General features: G+C 43.1%; 1 protein-coding gene across 1 annotated transcript; it reads right to left on the minus strand.

Annotated features, from left to right (window-relative positions):
• Positions 1-10026: 10026 nt before the first annotated feature.
• Positions 10027-11974, minus strand: LOC123395070 (pirin-like protein). The gene is made up of 5 exons (XM_045090000.1): positions 11469-11974; positions 11236-11353; positions 11043-11105; positions 10845-10948; positions 10027-10741 (listed from the first exon to the last, which is right to left on the minus strand). The coding sequence occupies exons 1-5, from the start codon at positions 11801-11803 to the stop codon at positions 10258-10260; spliced, it is 1104 nt and encodes a 367-aa protein (XP_044945935.1). The 5' UTR covers positions 11804-11974; the 3' UTR covers positions 10027-10257.
• Between the last annotated feature and the right edge of the window lie 698 nt (positions 11975-12672).

Here is a 12672-nt window from a genome sequence, read left to right on the forward strand (position 1 = left end):
TCTGCTCACATTACTAACTGCATGAGCAATGTCGATCCTTGTACACACCATGGCATACATCAAACTCCCAACCGTTGAAGCATAGGGAATATTTTGAATTTCCTTTTTCTTCTCAACAGTGGTAGGACATTGCCTTTTCCTCAACTTGAAATAGGCTACTAATGGACAACTCAAAACTTTAGCATTCTCCATCCTGAACTTCTGAAGTACCTTCTCAATATACTTCTCTTGAGACAAGTACAACTTGTTGGAATTTCTAACTCGTTCAATTCTCATTCCAAGAATGTTCTTTGCAGGACCTAACCTTGCATGGCAAAACATTTGCTCAACTCCTTCTTCAACTTAGCAATCCTAGAACATTCTAGACAACAATCACGATATCATCAACATAGAGCAATAATATGATCAAATCATCACCTGAGAACCTCTGAATAAACACAAAATGGTCAGAGCTACACTTCTTGTAGCCTTGCTCCCCCATGATAGTTTCAAACTTCAGGTACCATTGTCTTGGTGCTTTTTTCAGGCCATAGAGACTTTTCTCGGCTTGCACACATAGTCTTCTTTGCCTTTCACAAGAAACCCCTCGGGTTCCTCCACGTATATTTCTTCCTCCAACTCACCATGAAGCACCATGTACAAACACAAGAAACCCCTCGGGGAGCATCTTCTTCACCTGCAACACAATGTACATCATCTTGTACATCTTCTGCATCTGCTTCAACTTGCACGAGAGCTGGAGCTGCAGGAACTGGGTCTAAATCAATCATGTCTTGCTGCTATTGAGGAGGAACCTGCCCCTTTGTCTTGACAATATTCTCAATTGTGAGGTCTTCTACAAACACAACATCACCGATTCTCACAACTTTTCTTGCTATAGGTTCAAACAACTTGTAACCAAATTCGTCACTTCCATAGCAGAGAAAGATGCACTGTCGTGTCTTCGAATCAAGCTTTGACCTTTCATCTCGAGGAATATGAAGAAAGGCCTTGCACCCAAAAACATTCAGGTGGTCATATGAGACGTCCTTGTCATACCAAACCCGTCTTGTTAGGAACATCTCCCTGCAAAGGATAACTTGGTAAGAGATTAATAAGATATACTGCAGTCATCAAAGCCTCACCCCAAAAGTGTTTATGTAGCTTTGCACTTGACAGCAAACATCTAACTCTCTCCACAATTGTCGTGTTCATCCTCTCAGCAAGACCATTCAGCTGTGGTGTCTTCGAGGGAGTAAATTGATGCATACAATCTTGCTGCTTGCAATATGCATCAAATGGCCCAATATACTCTCCTCCATTATCAGTGCGAATGCACTGGATCTTCTTCTCGGTCCCTCTCTCAATCGTGGCTTGGAATTGCTTGAATACACCTAGTACTTGATCTTTGGTCCTCAAAGTGAACTCCCAAAAATTCCTGGAAAAGTCATCAATAAAAGTCATGAAGTACTTTGCACCACCAAGAGATCTTACCGACATTTTAGAAACATCGGAATGTATCAAGTCTAGATTCTCAGGCTTCTTATGAGGGGGTACAGTCTTGAAGGCAACTCTGTGTTGCTTCCCTCTAGACAATCTGAACATTTCTTGATGTGACCTCCTTTCATACCCTTCAACAAATTTTTCTACACTAACACTGTCATCCCCCTTCTCACTCATGTGCCCAAGTCTGTGCCAACCATTCATGCTACATCTCACGGAGAGCTCTTCACTAACTATGTATTCGGTGATTTTGGTGTTGTTAAGATGCGGAACAATGATAGGGCAGCCATCATTGGGAAAGGAGATGTGCATTTCGAGACCGCAAATAGTACAAGGTTAGTACTCAAGTCTTTGAGGCATGTTGGGGCACTTCCTCTCAACATTATCTCAGTTGGTTTGCTTGATGGAGATGATTGCTTGAGCAGTTTTGGAAAAAGGCAATACAAGCTCACCAACGGCAACATGATTGTTGGAAGAGGTAAAATGGTCTCAGGTTTGTATCATGTTCATACTGAGCTCTTTAGTGCTTCTATCAATGCACTAGAGAAGGATGATCATTGTGCTCTATAAAACTCTTCACATGAAGGTCGAACAACGTTTACAAGAATAAAAATGCATAGTAGACATCAATTGATAGCTGGGATATTTTTCCAACCAAATCAAGCCTAACATGACAACTCAGAAGGTCAAATTGGCCCACTAAGGACGCAGCAGCTAGGTCCAACGGAGTTGGGATGTTGTGCTAACAGAGTGTTCAACACCTCTTCCACGCATGGCTATTTAAGCCAGTGTGTGCGCCCCCAGCTTCCGAGGTGGGACTAAAAATGTGAGGAGTTGTGCCTCGCACAGGGGAAGGATGCGTGGACGGGCGGAGGGGCAAGTGTGGGCCTGCACTATTGGGCTGAACTTTGACCACGAACACAATACCAACTAATGTGCCATAATGATAGAAGTAATTTTTGAAAGAGTGGCATTACAAAATCATAATTGTAGAAAGTACCGAGCACGAAACGTTTATTTAGTTGGGAATTATTTCCGGAAGAGTGGCATTACAAAATCAAAATATGCGAAGTATCGAGTTGCTCTCTGAAAAAAGTATTTCTACGAGAATGTGTCCTCTTATAGAATTAATCTCGGCTTGGTTAAAGAAATATTTCCACTCCTCTTAGTCCCAGAGTAGGATGCATTGTGTCACGAAAAGTCCACAAAAGACTCTCAAATAATAACAAGATTCAGAAAATGATGGAACACAAAATTAGTTATGCATTCAAAAATTAACTTACATATCATGTTGTAACGGCATATCATACTCCGTGATTGGCCAAGAAGAGGGATGATTCATTTCTATAGCCGAGTTTACCTCCTTTGTGTCTTTAGTGATTGTGACCTCTAAAATAAAAGATAGTTGTACGTTAAAATGAACACCTTGCGGAAGTAAAATTGAATTTTATAAACTCACCAACGTTTCAATCTTTAAAAGAACTCTTGCGCTAACTTTACCCATATAATTTAGAACGAAACTCTATCTTTGTGTTGTGCATAACAACAGTTCCCGAGTGTTGATTGTTATGTACCTGTACATACAAATATTGCCATAATGTGAAGCTTCGTTTGAAATGACATACCTTGTCTTTCATAAAATATTCATTCTTTGCGTGGGGGCTAGAATGGATCTTCACAAATGATGCCAAAAGTTGGTGTCATTCCATTGTGACGTGACGCAGACCATATACAAGCAGTACCGTCTTACTGTGTCGATAGAGCACATGTCCAACGTGCTCTCCGTTTCACATCCGTGAAACGCACTCAAAAAAAATTCACACCCTGGCATCATCTGAGAAGCATTGATGTCAGTTTTCAACCATTTTCTACATTGTATACATTTACTACGGTACCCTAAAACACTGGCCAGACGTGACGCAATGTGTGTCCGGTGTCTGAATTCATGCACTTTGCATGGGGCTAGAATGGATCTTCACACATGATGCCAAAAGTTGATGTCATTCCATGCATGATACGACGCAGATCATGTAGAAGCAGTACCGTCTTATTGTACCGGTACGACACGTGTCCAACACGTTCTCTGTTTCACATCCGATCCATGAAATGCACTCAATTTTTTTCACACCCTGGCAAACTATCGATGTCAATTTTCAACCTTTTTCTACATTGTATGCATTTACTACGGTTTTCTAGAGAAAAGTCCTCTAAAATACCGGTCGGACGTAACACAACGTCGGTGTCCGAATTCCTTCATTCTTTGCGTGGGGGATAGAATGAATATTTGTACATGATGTCAAAAGTTGATGTCATTCCATGCACGACGTGATGCAGACCATGTACACGCAGTTCATCTTACTGTGCCGGTAGGGCATGTGTGCAACATGTTCTCCGTTTCACATCCATGAAACACACTCAAATTTTATTCACACTCTAGCATCATCGTGAGAAAGCATCCATGTCAATTTTTAACTATTTTATACATTGTGTATATTTACTATGGATTGCTAGAGAAAATACCTAAAACACCGGCTGGTAACACCTTGGAGTCTTTTCATAGGTTGAGCCTTCTGATCTGAAGGTATGTGGCTTCTGTGTCCTTGCACAGGTCTGACACTACACTCCCATTAGAGGCTGCACTTTGTCTTTAGCAAAGAGGAAAAGTCTGCTAATTAATGATACAGGGAGAGGAACAATGTGGATATGAAGAAGCATTAGGATGTGCTTTTCAGCAGTATTTTTTTTTTAGATTACATGGGGTGTTCCAAAGACAAGCACCTAATCTCATTCATGAGATTGCTGTGCAGATTCACACAACGTGCTCTTTTGTGGTAAGGAGCATGTGGCTCTCTCAAGTATCAAGTCTTAGCTGGTCAGAAGGTAAATAAGGTTTTTGTCAGGCTTTGTTGAATTGAATTGGATGGAGAACTGATTATTACTTCCTTCGTTTGGCATTACTTGTCGCTCAAATGGATGTCATTTGAGCCACAAGTAATTTCGAACGGAGGGAGTACTTAACATCAAACATTAGCAACTAAACGGTGTGGCATGCAAATTAAATATCCATATGTTATTTTGATACTTTTTAGATATTCAAAGTTTTGCACTTCGTTGAACTCTTCAGTTGGCGGTAATATGTGACATGTATTATTGTGGTGCAAGTCATGTAGAAGCACTATTCCTTGACCACTGCATCATCAAGAATTGCATGCAAGTTACGGTCTCATAGGTAAAAATGGTATTGTAAATTTGTAATATAGTATAGCAAATATGTTAGGATTTTTTCAACTTTATAGCCGATCCATAATATATTAAGATGTAAGCGGAGCAGTACTGTAGTTGGAAATTTCAGAACATGACTAATAGCATGATGATGAAATAAATGCTAATGATCAAACATACAACACAAAAGGAGGCACAACATCGAAACCATATGGTCCATTGATTTATGATTTATCATGTATATATTAGACAAGGATGTAGTTGATCAACTTAAGTAGTAATGGGGTTCTACAGGTTATGCATAAGGAAGAGATGGTTCTTTGGTCCTTGATTTTTCCTATATAAGATAAGGATGTAGTTGGTCAACTTAGGCAGCAGTTGTTGATTTCTATATGCCTGAGATTCAAATATTTCACTAAACACGCTTTAGAGGCTTCTATAACTTTTCAAATAAATTATTTAGAAGTCCAATAAGCATGTGGGGTAGATTTAAAAAAATATTGTAGTCAGCAGTGCAATAAACTTGTAATAGCTTTCTTAAAATTGCATACATAACTATTTTTTTATGTGTGCATACTATTTTTACATATACTTCGAGAAAAATATTACTTGTCATGTAGATCCATCTTTGTGCTTATTACTACTTCTTCCTCCCAAACTCAGACCTACATTTATCCTGCTATGACATTAAATTTTACCTGTTCGATTTAATGTATTAACCATTTTATGAATAGATGCCATCCTTCTAGGTGAAATATTCTTGGTCAAAGGCCTCCCGTGGAACAAGAAAACATTGTGTTCTTTTTTCGTAAAGGGAGCACTTGGGCTTGTGCATTAGATGATGCACATACCCATAAAACATTGAATTCTTGGTAGGAGCTAGAGATCTTGTTCACCTCGCCATTTGATTATTCTCTAAGAGTTTATTTGGAATATTGTATAAAGTTGTTTGGGTACCAAACATGATTTATGATACAAATTGTCATGCAACGAGCTTCGTTCAAGCGTAGTATTTTATGATTATATTATCTTTTTTGCTTGTTGTTGGATAACAGTTGTCACCGGCTAAGTTTGCAAATGAAATCTTTTGAACATGGAAACCTCTATGCTTGTCCACTTTTTCCTTGCAGTTTTGAGTTTATGTGTAAACTTAATTAGCTTAGAGTTCTTTAGTAAACTCACTCAAAGCTTTTGTGTTGGACCAAATAAAAAGAGCATAAAACAAAAACTGAGGACCAATTTTAATTAAAGGCCTTATGTTGAACTTTAATTGAGGAACATTGCCAATTTAATTATTAAAAATAGCACAAAACTGATCTTGCATATATATTCTTAAAATGAAGACAAATGTGATACCATAATGTAGCTATAGACAAGTGTCAAGGCCAATATTAGTATTCATGGCAGTTCCATCTGCTGAGTTAGTAGCAATATTATGTATTTATACAATATTCATGGTATTTTCATCTTTAATCACTTTGTAGTTCAGAGCTTGCATTTTTTTCAAAAATAATATCCATTTATCACTGAGTGAATGGAACAATGCACGTGTAATAATAAGTATCTCAATGAAAGGTATTTGCTGGGCACATGGTCACATTTTTCGCAAATATATAATATATGAATAATGTGTTGCTATCTTAAGTTGCTTTAAATTTTATTCCTTTTTGCAGATCTGGATGAGCTGGTTGGTTAGGGAAGAAAGCAGAATGCATGAATTAAAATGGAGAGGACAAATAAAGATGTAATTTCACTAAGAAGCACTCAGTTGAATAGTTGAATTACCTTGGCCTTCTATTAATTATAAGGCCAATTATCATCATATTTGTCATGGACCGCGATGAGGATTCTCATAGTTGTAGAAGGGGGTATTATGTGGATTCTCATAGTTGGAGTTAATAACACACACAATGACGTATTAGTTGCATTTCAAACAACATGCATCATATTTTTGTTTCGTCATAATGCAAGCCATTCAAATGTAATGTTACAACGTGGCAATGGCTCGGGAGGCATCGGATCTGTCATCATGGCTAAGGGGGCATCACGGGTGACGCATGCCTCGCCCCCCTTGTAAACGGTGGTAGATCAGCATGAACATCGGGGGGTCGATCAGGACGGAGAGTCAGGCGGTTAGCGGGGAACTCCTCCTTGACGCTCCATGGGAAAGTACGATGTGAAAGAGAGATGGTGCCAACACGAAGGTGTGATGGTCGTTATCCGGTTTAAAAGGAGAGGGCGCCGACGAGGAATATCCGACAGAAAAACAAAACCGTGTAACGTGGGATGTGTAGTTGGGATCACGTGCTGGAGATAACATGATGGATAGTCCACACAATCATATTTCTCCCGCACCTATGGGTTGATTTTTTGGGAGTCGGGACTGTTCACACGGTTGAATATTGAGAAGGCTGCTCGGTGCCTGTTTGATGTCTTAACACAACCAAACTTATGAGAGAGAAATAAGCTTCGAGTCAACCTTAATTATTATTTTTGATTCATTATATGCATTGTACCCCGTCGCAATGCAGGGCGTTCTACTAGTATACCCTTAATTATTGTCTTTGATGGTGATTCTAGATGTAACGTTCGTCAGATCTAATTTCTATAGAAATTAATTATAAGTACCTGACATCAGGTACGTATACATGGCAAAACAAATGTTTTTTATGACCATTTAAGTTAGACGTGAGGACACTCGTAGTTGGTAAGAATGCAAAAAGATAAAGTGTGGATGGAATTGCCATGATTACTAAGGGCCCGTTCGGAACTCCTCCCACTCCGGGCTTCTCCAACTCCACTCGTGGAGCAGGACCGAACGGTTAAGCTCCGCGGAGTGGGCTTGGCGAAGAATTGCATTCCTGTAGTGCAAAATATCGAAGCAGCTCAAGCCCAGCTTCAGGAAATACAGAAGCAAGGAGTTTGACATAATTACAAGAGGATGCCACCGCCAAGTTAAAGAAAACGTTTCGCCCAGCTCGTATCCCTCGACATCTCTTCCCCTCGTAACCTACCCATCAGCGTACTCCTCGTCGATCAGAGTGACTGTCATATGAGCCATCGAAGTCCTATCATGTTCAAACTTGAATATGTCTTGGATATCAATGTGGGAGTCAGCTGGTATCTCAATACCGAAGTTGTGCCTCATCTTGAGCTCGTCGTTCCTTATATCAACGCTAGCAAAACGTATGTCGCTGCGAAGGAAGTCCATCAAAACTGGACAGTGCTTGTCACTTCTGCAACAACAACAAATTAAAATAGAACAAATGTTACATATTGCTGCGACAAGGATAATTGTTTCACTACAACTAAAGAGAAATTGATCTTTAGGATTCAAATGGAACATATTGCTATCCTATGCAATTTTCATATCTTATGAATTGATGAAGAAACCCTAGATTAACTATGACATATATATATATATGTTCTCCCATGGTTCTGCCAATATGCAACAAGGAAAATTGTTTCACTACATCTAAAGAGAAATTGATCTTTAGGATTTCAATGAAACATATTGCTATCATATGCAATTTTCATATCGTATGGATTGTTCAACAACAACAACAACAGCATCATCAACAACTAAAGAGAAAATAATCTTTATAGGATTCAAAAATCGAACATATTGCTGTTCTATGCAATTTTCATATCCTATAACCCTAAATTAACTATAACATATATATATATATGTATGTATATGTGTGTGTGTGTGTGTGTTTTCCCATGGTTTTACCAATATGCAACAAGGAAAATTGTTTCACTACAACTAAAGAGATATTGATCTTTAGGATTCCAATGGAACATATTGCTATCCTATGCAATTTTCATATCCTATGAATTGATCAACAACAACAACAACAACAACATCAACAACAAAACTTACCTCGCCCATTGGAAGACCATGACATTTCTCTTGAAACAAAGTTGGATGACGACAACACCTTCTTGATTGGCCGTGTACTCAAGATCAAGCCCCATAAACTTGTCTTTCTCATTCGCCTCTTCAAGCCGTTCCTCGAAATAGGAAAGAAAACGCGACACCATGGCGTTGTAGTCTGTGTAGACGACATTGAGTTTAGTCGTGCCATCTGTGAACACCTCTCCGTAACGAGTGATTGGATCATTCATGGTGGAAGAAGATAGGGGAAGAAGGGAGAGTGAGAGAGGAGATGAACAGAGCGAGAGAGAATACTTTGCCTCGCGGTACGGTTCTGTTTTTCATCGCTGAAACGACGCGGGATGCGAACCGTTTGGAGATTTAGTCCCGGGTCATGCCACCAACAAGAACTAAAGGGGCAGCCGAACGGTCGCCACGACCCCTTAAGTCCCGGTTTGAGACACTGGCCGGGACTAAAGGGTCTCGCATCAGTCAAAACGGTTGCCATCAAACATTTAGTCCCGGTTCATGGCTCAACCCGGGACTAAAGGCTCTTAACGAACCTGGACTAAAGGCTAGCTTCTCGAACCAGTCCCGAGCCAAAACCAGATCGACCGGGGACTAATTAAAGCGCCGAACATAATACCAGTTTTCTACTAGTGCTGAGCTTAAGATTAAGTCAGACAACACTATCTGTCAAAAAATTCAGATACACAGCCTTCATTTATCCTGTTAGCTTCTAAACCAGAAGTTCAAAAATTATGAATTTCACTGGAGCAAGGATCTTTCGTCCTATACAAGTCTCTAGATATTTCTTTCTCTAGGAAACCTCATTAAGATGGCCACGACCAAACTCAACTTTGACTAAGAAATCTGTGAGCCTTTTAGGAAAGTCAATTTGGAAAATACATACATTCTGAACAAACATTCAGAAAACTCTAAATCAGTTCCGCATTGAGGACATATAGCTACGACTTTGTAGTTTATGATTTATATAGGAAAAATCAAAACCTCTGCAACAGACACGCTACTAAATCTCTCTGCGCACACAACACTATGTTTAATAGCACTCTGCATTGCTATCAAATAAGGATACACGATAATAAGTCTCTGAATTTTATCAGAAAATGATACACAATAATACTCTCAAATAACTTTGTACATTGTTTTACAGGATCAGCGTAAGTCGACAGGGGTTCAGAAATAATAAAATCTAGCAGCAACAATTAAATTTCAGCATTTTTGTGAGACGTAACGAATCCTTTGAAACCATCTGCATATACAATTTGACCAATACATGTACATTGGAATAGAACTGCATCATAAGAGAATAAAGCTGCCAAGAAACAAGGGACTGTTAAGATCAAACAAAGGGTTGGTGGGTTCAAATCTGAAACGCTTTACCCTTGCTCTGCTTGCCAAATCTATGATAAACAATTCGCCTCTTTATGATGAAATAATGATTACTAATTTTCTCCTTATTACACACTTTTATTGTATCAGATTCTTTCCTATAAAGCAGTAATAAAAGAAATCAAAGAAAACAAATACTACTGCTACATTCTGCACAAAGGCATCAATATAATGGTACAATGCAATTTCCCTTTCCATCCCAATGTTCTGCTCGACAATGCACTGCGATGTTGATCATCATCACGGTGAGTCACCAATGAGAATCAGGTGGAGCTCCACTGGCTGGCCTTCTCGAAGCCGTTGCGACCGTAGTAGTAGTCCTCCATGGCCTGCTGGATCTGGGCACGCGAGTTCATGACGAATGGCCCCTGCTGCACCACTGGCTCGTTCAGCGGCTGCCCCGCCACCAGTGCGAACCGCAGCGGTGCGCCGGACCGATTCCACACGCTGAGGCCGTCCCCCGCGCCGAGCACGAGGCAGTGGTGTGCGCTCACCGGCGCCGTGCCCTCCTTGCCGAACACGCCCTCCCCCTCGATGATGTACACGAAGGCGTTCCAGCCCTCGGGGATAGGCTGGTGGAGCTGCGAACCTGGTTGCATTGTGAAGTCCATGTACATGGTCGGCGTCCGTGTGTAGACCGGCGACCGCACCCCGAAGGCTTCCCCTGCAATGATTCGCACCGCCACGCCGTCCTTCTCGGCCTGGCTTATGTCCTTGCTCTCGAGCTCCTGGTAACCGGGCTCGATCCTGCCATTGTTTGTTCAAGCATTTTGCAAAACCAGGGTTAGTGTCGAGTGATTGATCATTGCCGTGTAAACAAGATTGATAGTTGGATCCGTAGGGTACATACATCTTGTCCTTGGAAGCAAGGTTGATCCAGAGCTGCAGGCCCTTCTGCACTCCGTCCGCCGCCGGCATCTCCGAGTGCACGATGCCACGCCCCGCCGTCATCCACTGATGAGGAACAGAGCATTCAGATGCAATGTTAGTTCTCAAGTCCAAACAGAATGGGTCAAGATCTCTGAGGAATCGGATGAGTAGATGGAACCTGCACATCTCCGGTCCTGATGGTGCCCTTGTGTCCGGAGAAGTCCTGGTGGGTGAATGCCCCCTGCATCGGCACAAACCCACAAGACAGAACAGCATTTCAGCAAACACCTTACGGGCGAAATTAACATTGTGCAGGCAGAGCAGAGCAGAGCAGAGCATAGAGATGGAAGAAGCAGAGCATGTGTGCGTACATCGAGCATGTAGGTGACGGTCTCGAAGCCCCGGTGCGGGTGGTCGGGGAATCCGGCGGGCTTGGAGACGGAGAACTCGTCGAGCAGCAGGAATGGATCCAGGTTCCGGAGTTCGTGCCTGGAGCATCAGCATCAAAGACAAGAGACAGAAAGAGGTCAACGCTAGCTCCACATGATGAGAAATCGAGAACCTATGGCGATTGAGAGAGGGGGTTGGTGGTGTGGTGTCGTACCCGCCGATGCTCCGGCGGACGGTGGCGCCCTGGCCCTCGGACTGGGACAAGGACAACACCTTCTTGACCACCTTCCTCGGGCTCTGAAACGGCACGGACGCGGCGGCCGCCGCCGACGACGAGGAGGAGGAAGACGATGACATGATCGCTGGCGGGAACAAGAAGACGGCGGTCACGACAACAAGAATCAGGAGGAGGAACAGAAAAGGTTTGGCCTTGGCGCTACTTCTAGAGCTCGTCTTTCTGGACGCGAGGAGGGCGCGGCGGCTGCGGTTGAAATTGGCGAGGCGAGCGAGTGCCGTATAAATAGGGGAAGCTGCAGAGTGCGCCGGCATCTCCGTTCGCCGCTGCTGGGGCGAGGTGAGGTGCTGGGTGACGGTGGATGCGAGGTGGGGCGGGGTAAATAAATGGCGATCGAGATCAGATGCCCTCCCCTCCTGCCGGTGGGCGTTGACCGCCGGGATTGAGGGGCGCGCGTGGCTGCTTTTTCTATGCGGCTGCTGCGGCTTCGGCCTCCGGGATAGGTGCGAACGGGTGGGTGGTGGACTGGTGGCCGACGGCGTGCTGGCGTCCGGCCGTCGTCACCCCCACCGCCGACGTCGGCGTCCCGTCACGAGCCCCGTCATCATGTTCCAATATCTAGCTACTACTCCCGTTTCCCTTTTTTCTTAAATAGAAAATGACGGCTGCTACAGTCGTGTCGCCAGCCATTAGATGCATTTCAAGAGACGTTGGATCGGATCAACCGAGGAACGACCACCCGTTGCATCACAACTCCGAGCATCGTTGTTGAAGCTTTATTGCAGCGCGAGTGAAGCTTCATTGCAGCGTGAGTGCTGTTGCGTAGATCTTGACGCCGACGATGAAGCTCGATTGCAACGTGAGTGAAGCTTCGTTGCAGCGCGGGGCGCTGCAGCGCAGATCTTGACGCCGACGATGAAGCTCCATTGCAACGCGAGTGAAGCTTCATTGCAGCGCGGGGCGCTGCAGCGCAGATCTTGGCGCCGCCGGCGAAGCTTCATAGCAGTTCGGGGCGCTGCATTGCTGCTATTGGCGCCGTCGGTGAAGCTCCATAGCAACAACGGCGCCCCAGCAACGATCCATGGCAACACCGGCGACGCTCCACTGCAGCATCCCGGCGGAGCGCGGCGGCCAGCGCATCTTATTGCAGCATCGACGACCGGGCTGCAGCCGCCTACGTCAC

The sequence above is a fragment of the Hordeum vulgare genome, chromosome 5H (assembly GCF_904849725.1).
Source record: "Hordeum vulgare subsp. vulgare chromosome 5H, MorexV3_pseudomolecules_assembly, whole genome shotgun sequence".
In the NCBI taxonomy this organism is placed as follows: Eukaryota; Viridiplantae; Streptophyta; class Magnoliopsida; order Poales; family Poaceae; genus Hordeum; species Hordeum vulgare.

What these genes read in the sequence shown, in the direction of transcription:
- LOC123395070 (XM_045090000.1), bottom strand. Translation starts at nt 11,803, where the DNA reads ATGCCGGCGCACTCTGCAGCTTCCCCTATTTATACGGCACTCGCTCGC. An exon ending in GTCCGCCGGAGCATCGGCGG is followed by an intron (nt 11,354 to 11,468) that starts GTACGACACCAC and finishes CTGATGCTCCAG; the next exon opens with GCACGAACTCCGGAACCTGG. An exon ending in CCGTCACCTACATGCTCGAT is followed by an intron (nt 11,106 to 11,235) that starts GTACGCACACAT and finishes GTGCCGATGCAG; the next exon opens with GGGGCATTCACCCACCAGGA.